Source organism: Poecilia reticulata, linkage group LG4 (genome assembly GCF_000633615.1).
Source record: "Poecilia reticulata strain Guanapo linkage group LG4, Guppy_female_1.0+MT, whole genome shotgun sequence".
Classification (NCBI taxonomy): domain Eukaryota; kingdom Metazoa; phylum Chordata; class Actinopteri; order Cyprinodontiformes; family Poeciliidae; genus Poecilia; species Poecilia reticulata.
This window is the reverse complement of record NC_024334.1, coordinates 23,642,396-23,656,471: the sequence shown is the minus strand read 5'-3', so window position 1 is coordinate 23,656,471 and position 14,076 is coordinate 23,642,396. Positions and strand designations below refer to the sequence as shown.

Below are 14,076 nucleotides of genomic sequence, written 5' to 3'. Positions count from 1 at the left end.
GTGCAGCTCTCCTCTCAGTGAACTCTCTCCGCACTGGGAGACAGGAAAGTCTTTGGACGGCTTCTTCTTGGCTCCTAACAGGTGGGAACAGTTCCCTTTGATGACCTCCGCGTTGGATCCTGAATGACAAACGGCACTAGAAGCCTTGCTGGCACTGTTTAGGCGGTGCAATCCGGCCTGACAGAGCAGCGCCTCCTCACTCGCCATCTGTGGGCTCTGGCTTAAAGTCACAAAGCCGTACGGTGTGGTGACCTTGGTGAGGTGGGGTAGGGACAGAGCGGCCTTACTCGTCGGGTCCAGGCAGTAAAGGGTGCTTTTGTTGGAGGGAGGAAATGGTACATCCCGCTGATGGAAAGATCTCCTCTTGGCTAAAGGGTCTGAAAGACACCGCTCAGCTTTGCGGCCTGACAGCAGCAAACTGGAGCAGGAGGAGGATGAAGATGAAGAGACATTAGCCCCACAGCTCCTTAATTCTCCCTTTGACTCTGCTTCATTGTCCTCTGCTTCCTTGTCCAGTGACCGTAAACTGGTCTGCACTGACAGACTTGGTATGGTAAATTGTGGGATGCTATCAGGTGTCAGGATGTTGGCGTAGATGTTTTCTCGACTTGTTTGTGAGTCTGTGGAGCATCCAAAGGACTTTGCGCTGCCGGTGGCCCACAGCAGGGCCCGGATCCCCGCACTGCTGCCGCTGTGCCTCCTTGTTGTGGAGAAATTACCCGAAGCTTTGCTTCCACTGCATATAGCACCAAAACTGAATGTTCTCGTTACTGGTTGCTTATCCATTTTGTAAGGTTCTTCCACTGCTGCTGCGCAGGTTTGATTGCAGTTTGGCAAAAGGCGGGGCAACAGGAGGCTTTTATATCCATCTAGTTGCACCTGTTTGTTTGTTTTTTTTCTTCAAACGCATAAAAGGATACGGAGACGTGACAGAAACTCCTGCCGGAAATGGTAACCAATTAGAGAGCTGCACTCGTATGGAAGCACGGTTAAGGACTCGTTTCTCAAAGCTCTTCAGATGCAAAGTAGCAACAAGAGCAGGAAGAGCATCTGTCTGCCTCTCGAGGCCCGAAGCAGTAATCTGATATTAGACCACAACACTTTTCATTTGTTACGATAGAACCGTCTCAGGGTTAGTTTTCATTATCAATGAGGGATTACTCAAGTGGAGTTAAAAAAAATGTGTTATTTTGATAGAAACCAAATAGTCCCACACAGAAGAATGTATGGCTTTTAAAAAATATTGTTTCCAAGTGTAGAGGGATAAATTAAACTACTCTACTTTATGGGTGTTTTGCTAAAATATAAGTTAGAGTTTGGGTGGAAATAGATGTGAATGTATATAACTGTTGTTCATTCAATGTGAAACAAATCACATGAACAGCAGTTGCAAAATCTTTGTAAAATATCCTTCCCTAATCTATATGTCTACATCACTTCCTTTTTTATGTTTGCACACTGTAATATTAAATAAATGCTCTTAGTTGAGCAAAATAGGACAATACAGCTGTGATGTTTGACTGTCAGCAAAATGTTTCTTATCTGAAATGCTGTTGTAGTTCTAAACCAGATGTGAAACGGTGGAAACCCTTTGAAAAGTTCCACTTTTTGCCTTATTTGTCCATATGTATATATTTATTTTTTGGAAAATGTGTTTTATTTTTTGGAGTATCTGTTAATTGACTGAAAAAAAAGCTATCCAAACATTTGCTAAACATTGTGTGTGTGTTAATGCTGTTTCCCTTTAAATGATAAAACAGGAAACATGAAGGTTCCGCATCTTAATCCTCGGTTTTTAGAGTCCACACACTTGGCCCACATTCCGCATTCTGCGTTAATTAGCTGGACATGTCTATTGGTTTGTGCTGATTACACCAGGTGCGTTTCGTCGGTGCTCATTGGCCACATCGACGTAACAGAAAAATACATTTTAGGCCCCAAAACTCTCAGTGATATTCATGAGCGTCTCTCCCCCGCTGCAGACCCGGCAGGTCCAGGCTTTGTCCCGCAGTACCATGTCTTGTGAAGCATCCGGGGACGCTGTGGCGCAGCCTGAGGACTCTGAGGTGAGGGTAAACTCTGAAACACGCCGCGGCCGGCCATGTGTCTGCGATCAGTCCGTTTGTTCAGCGCGTCTCCCCGTCTGTGTCTCCACCTGTAGGGCAAAGTGGTGAGGAGAGACGGCGTGTTTCGCTCTGTTGGGCGCGGCCTCCTCTGGCCTTTCCGCATCGTTGTAAGTTTTTGTTTCAAAACCAACACTGAGTGAAGCTTCCTCGGGCGTGGACTAACTCTGTGCACGACTGCAGGGAAGGGTCTTCCGCGGAATTGTGTGGGCGCTTCAACTGAAAAGCCTCTCCTGCTCCGTGGCTTCCAGCCCGGCACGTCACAGCCTCACTGGCCATAAGCGCCTCTCCCGTTTCACCCGCCTGCTGCTGCGCATCATGCCCTGCTGGGCGCAGGCCGCCCTGGGCTACCCGGTGTCCCGCAGTATTGGGCGCTCATTGTCCCCAGGTAAGTAGCCCATTTTGTTTTGACGTTAAAACATGGACGTCCGGCTCCAGACCTGCCAGTTTTAATTGAGTTTCTGCTCCAACTACCTCGTCAGCATGTCAAAATTTTGCATAGGCTTTAAAATTAATACATTTTTAAAAAATGGAAATGATATAACTTGACATATTTTAAATGCTATGCTGAAGTTGGAATTTCTTACCTTTAAACTTTATTTGACCAAAGCTGCATGTTGAACACCCCGGGGTGTAGAACCAATCTGTTTTTAGAGGTTGCCGTTTTCATGCTTTTTAAAAACTCTTTAGCTCCCAAGTGTTCACATGAAATGCCAAGTTTATCTAGGAAAGAAATTAAATTAAGTGCAAGAACCTTGGCTTACACTGCGTTCTCAACTAGTGGCTCTATATATTTTCATTACGATTTTAACTTCAATCCAGAATTGGCCAGCTGGGGCTTATGGCTCTATCTTGCACTGATGGGTCCACAAAGACACTCAAGAGTTCACCCATTCGTTACCTGTACAATATAAAGCGTGTTACAATTGGCAGAATTTTTTTTTTTTTCAATTTGCATGTATCAAAGTAGAAAACGTGTAATGGAATCTCTCTGAAAGGGGCATCTTGCTGGAGAAGCTACTTTAATCTCATGCAATGACTAGTTTACATGCACTTTTTCTAGAAGGCAAATAAGCTTCAAATAGTTGCTTTACTCAACCAGTATATTCATGAGATGCTATGGATTATTGTAGCTGGTTCTGCATGTTCTCTAAACAGAAGTCGGTGTTTCTCCTACTAAACCATTTGGAAAAGGGAGCAAGAGAAAAATAGATGAGCTTGACGACGACGATGATGAGTCATCCTGGGTTATTGCGCTTTCTAAGGAACTTCCAGATGATGATGACTACTCAAATGATCCCGACTACGAGGTTTGTTAAATGATCTTTAATTAACATGTCAGGCCAGTTGGTATTGTGGTGTCGCCTTGTGCATGTGTTGCTGATCCAACATGCAGTCTGACTTTTGTAGAAATATGAGTTGAACACAGAAAAGCCAGACACTAGTTTACTACCATAATTGAACACCTACTTTAGCTGGTGTTCTTGACTAGCTTAAATCTAATCCCTCTAAATAACCAGACACAACTCTAAAAGTTATTCAGCTATTTGTAGATGTCTGATATGTTGACCCTGAAGGGTTTTGTCTTTCTCTCCTCAGAACACCACAGAAGAGACGGACAGTGAGGAATTTGCCTCAGACAATACAGAAAGTACTTTTGATATTTCAGGGAGTAGTGTCGTTATTGAGGTGAGACGACTTGCAGCCTCATTGAGCGACATCGTGTAAGGCGTTTACTTTAACTGTCTGCTTTATTTACAGGATGTTGACGTGCCTTCTGAGGGGTCTACAGCTGTTTAATTTTTTTCATATGCTGTGATTTTTGTATGTTTATATATATTTGGTAATTCAATAAAACTTTATTTTGCTCTAACATTGTGGACTCTTTACCACTAGATGGCAGTATTGTGTTTTCAAAGATGCTATTACAAATGTGATGTGTTCTTACAAGAGTAAGATTTTATTTTTTGTTCCCCCTCATCTGAAACTGTGATGTGCCTCAACTAGATCAAGTTTTGCTAAAGTGAAACTGTTCAAAGTTTAGCAACACAGCTTGCAAAAACTGTGTAAACTGCCCATAATTTATCTGTAGAGCAAGGTTCCAATCATGTGGTCCTTTTTGTCTTGCGTCCAACCTTTTCTGCTGCCTGCAGAGTAAAACCTCCTGTTCAACAGGAGGTGCAGCCTGCTGTATTTATGGGAGGAGGAATGTCACTGAAAAGCCTCTTAAAGCTGTTAAACCCAAGCAACCTGGTTATCAGCACTTGCACTATGCATAGTCTTATGCTGAGGTCCATTCAACTCTAAGCTGGATTTTAATCACACCTGAGGTAATGACGCTCTAGTAGCTCATGGTGCTGCCCAAGCACTGTTTGCAGTACCTCTCAAACATTTTAAGCTTTACTTTCCAAAAACTTTAGTTGTAGGTAACATTTTTAAACATGCCTTGTTGTCTTGTAGCGAAATCCCATCTTACTCCTGAGGTGTAATGTGAGCCTTGCAGGTTGTAACTGGGTTAGTTAAACTTGCTGCCAGGAAGAAATTAGACTTTAGAGTAGCGGTTCTCAACGTGGGCGGTACCGCCCCCCAGGGGGCGTTCAGAGGCCGGCAGGGGGGCGCTGGCGGACATTTTTACAAAAGGGGGCCGCTGGGATGCCTTTGGGGGGCGTTTGGTCGAAGGTAAACTTTACACCTTAAATCCACAACAATACCAGTTTAGACTTTGAGCAACTTGGTAAAAATGTATTGTGTAACATTAAATCATGCTTGGCTGCAACGGTATCGATGGCAGCTCTTCTATTCAGTGTTTGTAGCTTCATGGCGCAGCTCCGCTCCGCATCAGTTCAACTACACCGGCTGATGACGCTGCTGTGATTCACTTTGTCTGGTATTTATGTAGGCTACGTTTTGGCAGTTCTGTGATCATGTCAAAGCAGCAATTTATATTAAGTGTTTTATTTCCGTTTGAAAGCTGCCTGCTACCATGGAAGAACAGAAAATCGCTCTTAATTACTAAAATCACGATACATTCACTTTATCGTGAATGTATCGATAAATAATTAAAACCCATTAATTATTTAAATTAATGGGTTAATTTATTTAAATTAACCCATTTAAATAAAGAAATCCCTCCATGGGTGATGCCACGATAGAGAGCGTTCATTTTATAGCGTTAACATGGTGCTGTACGTGGTCCGACGTGAACCGGGTGTGATGGAACAACGGTACCACAGCACTTTAAAATTTCAATAATCAGAATGCCGTAATTGTTTCCGTTGTTTTAAAAGTTTTATGTCAGTCTGCCTTTTCACCAAAGATATGTTTCCCGACCGCCCTGCATCTTAGGGAGTTAAAAAAAAAAAAAAGCCGAGCACATTGCGCAAAATTCTGAAACGTGAGAAGCGGGCAAAACGTAGCGACAAACTAGATGTGAATTTTGGCATAAAAACAGAATCCGACGCTGAACCGTGAAAAATCAACACATGATGTGAAAAACATGACGATTAAGCGGCGCAGCAGGTGATGAATGAATATTACTGATCAATAAACAATAAAATAAATCTAGCAACAGGAAAGAAACTAAAGTGAACATGGCAATAAACCGAGAGAGGATAATAATCAAATGAAACTAAATGGAAATGAATGAAAAACAAAATGCAAGAATAAACTAAAACTAAAGTAAATACGGAGGAATAAACTGGTATGGCAAGACCTTTAGAGAAATAATTAATACAGAGGACTGTATGGCAAGAATAAACAGACACTATTTCCAGATAAAAGGTAAAATAATATTGTTGAAGTGCCATGGGCAGGGGCGCAACTACACATTATTCAGGTGGATGCGAAAACATAAATCGGCGCCCCCCCACAAAGGAGCGTAGAAACATAGGCTACGCTCGCCTCCCAAACCCCTCCTCCAGACGGCGATACGTTTAGGGCAAAACTCGCTACATTTACCCCGTTATGTGCGCGAGGTGAAGGAGCGTAAGGCATGCTGAAGTGTCCGGAAAACATAATCGGTGCGCCGATTCAAAACATCTACAATAATGATAGTAACATTAATAATAAAATAATAGTCAGTGCAAAGTAGCCTACAAATKTTTTGGTGGGGGGCGGTGAGGGACCTGGATAAAGGCTAGGGGGGCGCTGGCCCGAAAAAGGTTGAGAAACACTGCTTTAGAGGGTGGTCCAGATTTTGACAACTGGAATGTAGCTAGAACACATTTCATGTTCTAGGTGTTTGGAGAAAATGGTCCACATCTACAGTACTTCATAATGGAAGAAAGTTGCGTGTTTTTTTCCCCCATGCCAAATTGACCCAAGTGTTGCCCAAGGCTCTATTCTGACAAACTGATCCAGTAGTATTTAGCAGACCTCGCATGTCTACAATAGGACGGTTATTTTTCTCTGAAATTTCAAAACACTTGTAAGGTAGATGCAATTAATGATTGAGACCTGGTGAGTAAATGTGGGTCCTTTATTCAGGTCAGTGGCTTGAAGGCTAAAGCTGAACCACTAGCTTTCCCAGGTTTGGAGAAAGTCATTGATGGAAGTTCCTATACCTAAAGGAACATTTAAATGTTTAAACACTGCTAAATGTAGCTGACTCCAAAAGTTGTGACTGCAACAAACTTAAAATGACAAGACTTTGAGATATGCAATGTGAAATGTAACTAGAGAAGGATGAGCCAGTCTCTTAATGGTGCAGAAAGGGAATGGGCTGTCTTCATTTACCACATTTGTAGCAGGAGAAACTGAAAAGCCAACACTGCTCACATCCTCAGCAAACAATCATCATTTCCAGTTTCATTTAATTTGACTGCACAGCTGCTGTTCTGCAGGGGTTCACGTTAATTTGTCTACACCGTGCATTTCTGAATGACTTGTACGGCAAAAAATAAGCAGTAATTTGGTAAACATCAAGATCCAGCTGCTTTCAATTAATTCCTGGAAGCCTTTGAGCCTGCTTTAACTGTACTTTGTGGCTTCCTGTTTTCTATCCCCCTCTGAGATCTATTTCACCTCCAGATGCTTGGGTGAAAAAGGCAGGCATACTAAGAGGACATTGGTATAAAATAAATGCCTGGTGTGTGTGTGTTGTAGAGAGGAGCAGCTGCAGTGAGAGCAGGATACAGAGGAGGAACTGATGGTCTCTGGGGGTTCTCATGGCTGTCTGAACGTTTGAAGGGTAGCCTGCTCAGCAGAGGCAGTGGTGGAGAGCATCAACCTCAATCTTTTGTGTTTGTAGTCAGCTGGAGACCATCTTTTAAAGCTCGAAGCTTTGTTTTTCACTTTGAAAACAATACATGTGAGGAACAACAATCGTTCTAAATGTGCTGCTGCAAAGGAGGAAAAATAAGACTGGCAGAGGATGAGATGGTGCACAGGGATTCGTTGAGATGATCAATTCAGATGCACGGTGACTTGCTGTTACTGTGCCTTGCTAAAGTATTTATACCCCAAATTTTTGTATTTATGTGAAGTGAAAGCCAAAGGAGATGTAGTTGAAAAGGTTTTTTTTTTTTTTTTTACAAATAAAATTTTGAGTCTCCTGCTGTTGTATTCGCTCAGTCCTGCAGTTACAGCTCAGTGTTTTAGGGAGTCTCTCCACTTTTTTTTTTTTTTTTTTTACAAATAAAATTTTGAGTCTCCTGCTGTTGTATTCGCTCAGTCCTGCAGTTACAGCTCAGTGTTTTAGGGAGTCTCTCCACAAGCTTTGTAAATCTTTTCCTTTTTTTTTTTTTGGTGAGTTGGATCTCAGTCTGGACTTTAAAAATTCTAACTCATCTACTAATATATTGCATCGCTGGCATTAGGTTCATGCTTGTCCTGCTGAATGATTTGTCCTTTTCAAGTTTTCCTGCAACATTTTCACACGTTCTACAGATTTGTCTTTGGTTCAATTTATTTTTGCCTCGGATCAGTTTCCATCACAACATGCTTGTAGGTCAAGAAGTTGCTTTTCTTTATATCACCTGGTCGGATCCCCTTCTTTCACATGTTTGTGGCAAACAAGATTAAAATTTTTTTTTATTTATTTTTTTAGCAATGCTTTTCTTTTAAGACCAGATTTGGGAGCTGAATGACATATGTCATTAGTTTTTTTTTAGTTTTTTTTCCTCCACATGAATTGTAGATCTCTGAGGCTCCTGCAGAGTTGCTGTGAACCTCTTGGCTGCTTCTTTTTCTGCTCTCATCAAACCTGTCAATGGTTTGCGGATGTGCCAGAAGACCAAGAAACGCAACGGCTGTGTACAAACGCAGAACAGCTGTCACACACAGGTGGATTGTATTCCTAAATTAGGTGGCTTCTGAAAGAAATTGGTTGCACTGAATGTCAAATTGATTTACTTTCTTTTCTTTTTTCATTCCCTTTCCCTATTATGCACTACTCTGTAGATGTCTCGCACAAAATCCAGTAAAGATAGCGGTTGCAACATCCCAGTTAAGTACAAAGTGCTTTTGCGAAGTATTGAATAAACAACAAACAGCACTTTCTTGTGACGCTGCACGGTTATATTTTTGTACCTCTTACCTGATCTATGTGAGCAGCACCAGAGTTGATGGAGTGCAGATGGCTGTAAAACCTTCCTGACACCAACAAATGCACACCTAGAGGCACAGCCCGCACGCTGCAGAGCCACAGCCAGGACTTGGTGACATCGGCGTATTGTCACCTCAAATGGATAGCGGCAGTCGCCGGCTGCTCCCCGGCCCACAGTGTGACCTGCAGGCTGCTTTACGTGCTGCATTACAATGCGACCCTGAAACGTCCGCCACGAACACGGCCCGAACTCACTGCCATACCTCTTACTTTCTAATCGTAATGCTCCCCGGCCCCTAAGCACAGTCATGCAGGGTGATTCACTTTACCTGCGGCCCTAATGACTGGCTGTCCCTGCGGATTTCAAGAGCATCCATCACCTTCAGAGAAGTGGAGCAGGAAAAGGAGGCATGAAAAGTAAAGCAGACACAAGCAGCCCCTCCGTTCGTCGCACACTTTGAGGCACTGGACAGTGATGGGTCTCAAAGTTTTCAGAAGTGAAGAAAAGTGAAGACTTTATGCGAATTATGATAATGCAAGTGCTGACACAGGAAGCTGAAGAAGACGTGTTACCAGGTGACACCATCTTCAGCTTCCTGAGCTGAAGAAGACGCTGTCACCTCAGGGCACTGTCCTTAATGATGTCAAGTTTTTGGAGCAAATCAAAATCAACCTTGCTCACCGATGAAGATAATATGGCATGGCATTTATTGCAAAACCCTTAGTGCTGCTTTAAATCCCATCAAATATGACGGCCTGAAAGAGATTTGAGAGATGTCACATCTTTGTCTCACCTTCTTGCCCAATCCAAGAGCATTTAAGGTCCTTTTCTCATGAGCAGAGCTAGCAACTACTCAACCTCCACAACTAGCAAACTGCAGCTGTCCGTCAGAAGTATGTAAAAACACCTTCACATATTCCAGATCGGTGGAACTCCAGCCCATAAATGCCACTGTCCTGCAACTTTTGGATGCATCTCTGCTCCAAAGGCTGAATTACCTCCTAGGCATGTTAGCAAGTTTTAAAAAGGCCTTCTCATTAACCATTAATTTGATAAAGATGCATTGCAGCAGGGACGCATTCGAAAGTTGCAGGATGGTGACAGTCGAGGTTTGGAGTCTGAGCGCCGGTGCTGTGATGAGGGAATCTTGCTTTGATCTCTGTGACCTTTGGCTCCCCTTTATTCAATTTGTTCGCACCAGCTGAAGGACTGCCAACACCTTCTGTGTTTGCAGGGCGGTCAGCGTCTAGTGGACAACAATCTAGAATATCAAAAGGATTTGACTTTATTAACAACACGGAGCCCTGGAAGGAGCATTTCTACTTAAACCTTTTCACATTTGGTCAGATTTTCTTTTTATTCACTCCATAGACATTATCATATTTAAAAAGCAGCTGAATGTGCTTTTGCTTTTATTCAGACAAGCATTACATTTGAGCATTACTGTCAGCTCTATAGTCTTTTTTTTTTTTTGGATGAATATTTCATGTCCACATCTATTTAATAATTTTACTATTGTGTTTATAGTGAAATATTTTGTCTGCGAGATGAAAGAAAACCATAAATGGTTTTTAGGCATGGAGACAATTTGCATCCAGCCTCTTTTACTCTGTTAGGCCTATACGAAACGCAGTGCAATCAGTTTACCAGCAATTTGTGAATAGATTCACTCATGACTGCAGCTGTTCTGTGATGAACGCAAAGGTTCATCACAGAACAAAGTCATGAAGAGAAACGCAGCAGTAAGGAATAAAGCTGAGATGTTTAATACAAGCTTAAACATCTCAGCTTGAAGCAACATCCCAAGTTTTGAAGATCTAACACAGAACAATTAAGTGCATGATTGAAAAATTTAAGAACTAACGTAGTACAAGTGTCAAGGAAGATATCGGAGGATATGCTGAATTTCTTCTTGGTGTATTTTATTTAATGACATCCTCATTTCTGCCATTTTAAGCTCCCAATTGCCAAAAAAAAACCTTACTGGGTTTATTCAGAACTTTACCTAATCAGTCTGCACCATTGGAGAATACGTTTAATGAAGAATAAAATCTAAATAAAAAATATGAATAATTTACAAACTTGTCTGCACAACTAAATTGCTTCCAAGTAAAACACTTCATACAGTACAGTTCAAAAGGTTACTTTACAGTGAAGAAATAAAATGTAGAGAAATGGAAAACCCTTCATTGGGTTGAATCTGGTGATGCAATCAATGACATCATAAACCTTTGCAAACAGGAAGTGCTGGGCCTTCCCCTCCCATACACCTGTTCTGGAAAGAAAACTCAAATTCACAGATTTTTTTTTTCAGTAGTCTTTGCTTTATAAACATGTCTGGATGTAAAATGAAACATAAATGCTACCACAAATAATCCTAGCATAGGATGTGAAGCAAAATCCCAACAGCAATGTTTAATCTAAATTAATATGAATAAGTAAATTAAAATGAAGTTATGAATGAACAAGTGATGAGTAAATACAATCTAGACCACTTTGTCGCAGTTAAATACTTATTTAAGTGACCAGAATCCTGCCTGCTGTTTAATGACACTTCAACTGAAGTATGTATTGTATTTTTTGTTTTTTTGCATAAAATACAAGGATGATGGCTCTAATTTCAGCTTCCCTCGTTGTTCTGTTAAAGATTTACTTCTGATTCAGTGAATACTCTTTGGGGGGATCAATTTGCCTCAAGCCCACTGCAGTAGGAAATATGTAACAAACAATGCAAGCCAAAGCAAGAAAAATATGCTCGGTTTTTACCTCAACTCGTTGGATAAAAATACATTTGAACATTTTAATGCACTCTGCATTCTTTCTGGCAGTGTAGTTGCCCATCTCGCAACTCTTGAAGTAGCTCTTTCACTAAAGAGAGATGAATCAACTCGGATGACTCACGTTTACTGTCGGCGTCTTCATCATGCATACTGAGCAGCTCCCTAAGCCTCTTTGCTTAAGAACATCTGCTAACTGTTGCAAATGTAATAGATTTGATGTTTGTATTATTACGGGGTCGGTTTTGACGGGCAGCTTTATTTTCATGAAGTTACATGTTGCTTGCATTTCTCCTCATGCATGTCATCATGCATTCCTCATACTGCTACAGACGCTAACACCATGGAAGTATTTCAGGCTGTTAAAAAGGAATGTAACAGGTTTTCAGCGAGACTAAGAAAGTCAAAGCCCAACATTGTTGGTGTCAGCTCCTCAGACTGAGAGGGGAGCGCTTGAATAAATATGCTTTGGCACCTTCCTCTGTTGGTTACTTATCTTCCTCTGCAGCAGAGGTTGCGCCCCTGCAAACTCACTTTGCTTCTCAGGTTTTTTTTTTTTTTTACTCCCCAGCAGCTTTTACAGCCCAAACAATCACATTCCTTTACTCCAAAGGAAAATATCTCGGTGAAATTTCAGGCATTCTGTTTTCTCTTGTGAATGTTTGAGGATGTACTGCTATTGTTCAGTGCAGCTGATTATATTCCACGTGTCTGAAAGTAAAGCTGCCCTGGAATCTCTCTTCCACCATCAGCGAGGCACGCTGCAGCCAGTCAGCCGTAGCTGCAGCTTCAAGACACAGACCTGGGGGTATGTGGGAGGGGGCGGATTTTATTTTTCTCATGTGATGATGAGAGACAGCTGCTTCCTCTGATGCGGCACCCAGCTGCTCCCACAGTGTGTACCCTTTCTCTGACTATATGCTTAGACTATGAGTTCACCACCTAATTTATTTTCCGACGGTGGGCTTTGCTCTTCGGTTCACGTCAATAGCCGATCCCGTTGGTATTTTGATCTTTTTTTTTTTTAGCTCTGGGTGGGCTTGTTGCTCATATTTTCATTCATTTCCACGATCGAAACTGAGAAAATATGCAAAAAAGCATGAACAGAAGCTAGCAAAATGCAGCTGAGGACAGATTTTTAAAGTTACAGAGGAATCATAGTATCTGTAACAGAACACAGTGACTACCTGAGAAGATGGTAGTGATAGTGAGGTCTCTAGACCAAATGTGAGTCAATAAAGGGAAGATGTGAATAGTGATTTGCACGAGTCAGAAGAAATGCCGTTTAACATGCAGAAGGAGACCTAGCACTTTCCGGCAAAAACTGTAATGAAGTTGAAGAAATTCTTGTAGGCTTGAGTTTGACATGTTCTTCATAAGCATTGTTCCTCTCATCCATGCATCCATGTGCCAGCACTCCCATTTCTCTGTCCCCAGAATAGTTTCCCTAATGAGCCAACCAGTGACAGCCATTAGTTATTTAAACCATAAGAGAAGCAGGGAATCAAAGACAAAGTTGAACTTTTCTGCACATAATCAGTCTTTTTATTGTTCTTGAGGATTTAGTTGTACTAAAGCAGAGTAATAGTAGAAACATTATTTCAGTGGCGTTGTCTTTGGCACAACTCAAACTCTAAGTTCATCCAAATATTTATTTATTTTACTTTTTTTACGCGTCGTTCATCTCTACAAAGTTACACGAAAGGTATACGTTTGCTATTTGGAAGTGGAATTAAATTGCACATTGTTAAAAGATGAGAGAAAGCACCCAGTTTCTCTCTGATTCTCTAATGATGAATTAATGTGTGGGCTGAGGATGGAGGGCAGCTCAGGTCATCCGTGTAATGATTTAGTGCTTGCTCATCCTCTGTGACCAACTTTTAAATGTCACTTGATGGCATTCATAATGCAGCCATTATTCTGGACTAAGCTGGTTACATGAATCAACCCTTTGCAGCCAAACTTTGCTGAAAACTGACAGAAAATTAGAAAACGATGTTGGCAGCAGTTCTGCAGATCTGAACAGAGCCAAAAACACGGTGATTCCTAATTGATATTTAAAGATGTAATAACAAAAGAAGAAAATAAGGAAGGAGTTTGTGTGAAAGTCATTATTATAGGAATGCATGTTTTTGATCACTGTCAACCTCATAAACTGGATGTTCATCCTTGACAGCAGCTGTCACCAAAGTTATAACTGAACATGAGCAAAATTATGGAGAGGAGATTTAAGTGACTGGAAGAGAATGTAGCTTGGTTGTTGGTTTAGATACCTACTTAGATTTTCATACACAATCATGTACGCAGTCTGAGAAAAACAAACCATCCAGTGAGCAGCAGGTGTGTGGAGGAAAATGCCTCTTGATGTTGGAGGTTAGATTAGGACGGCAGCCTCAAGAAAACATGCTCATATAGCCGCTGTTAGGAGCCGAGGCATGCAGAATGCCATCAAACACCGAAGCGGTTTGTGCAGAAAACCACAACAGATGGTCCTCCTGTTTTAAAATAACTGGAAAGATGAAAGTCTGACTTAAAGAAAATGCATATACATTCTGACAAATATAATTTGTTCAAGGCTTGCTTGTTTCTTCCAGCCTAGAGAGATGACTAAAGATAAGAACCACATGCAAG

At 41.6% G+C, this 14,076-nt stretch overlaps 1 protein-coding gene across 1 annotated transcript; it reads left to right on the top strand.

Moving 5' to 3' along the window:
- Nucleotides 1-1,940: 1,940 nt before the first annotated feature.
- On the top strand, nt 1,941-4,395 carry org (oogenesis-related gene). Its single transcript, XM_008407120.2, has 6 exons — nt 1,941-2,066; nt 2,162-2,233; nt 2,307-2,511; nt 3,282-3,433; nt 3,723-3,812; nt 3,885-4,395. Exons 1-6 carry the CDS (start codon nt 1,959-1,961, stop codon nt 3,921-3,923), a joined length of 666 nt encoding a protein of 221 aa, XP_008405342.1. The 5' UTR covers nt 1,941-1,958; the 3' UTR covers nt 3,924-4,395.
- The last annotated feature ends 9,681 nt before the right edge of the window (nt 4,396-14,076 follow it).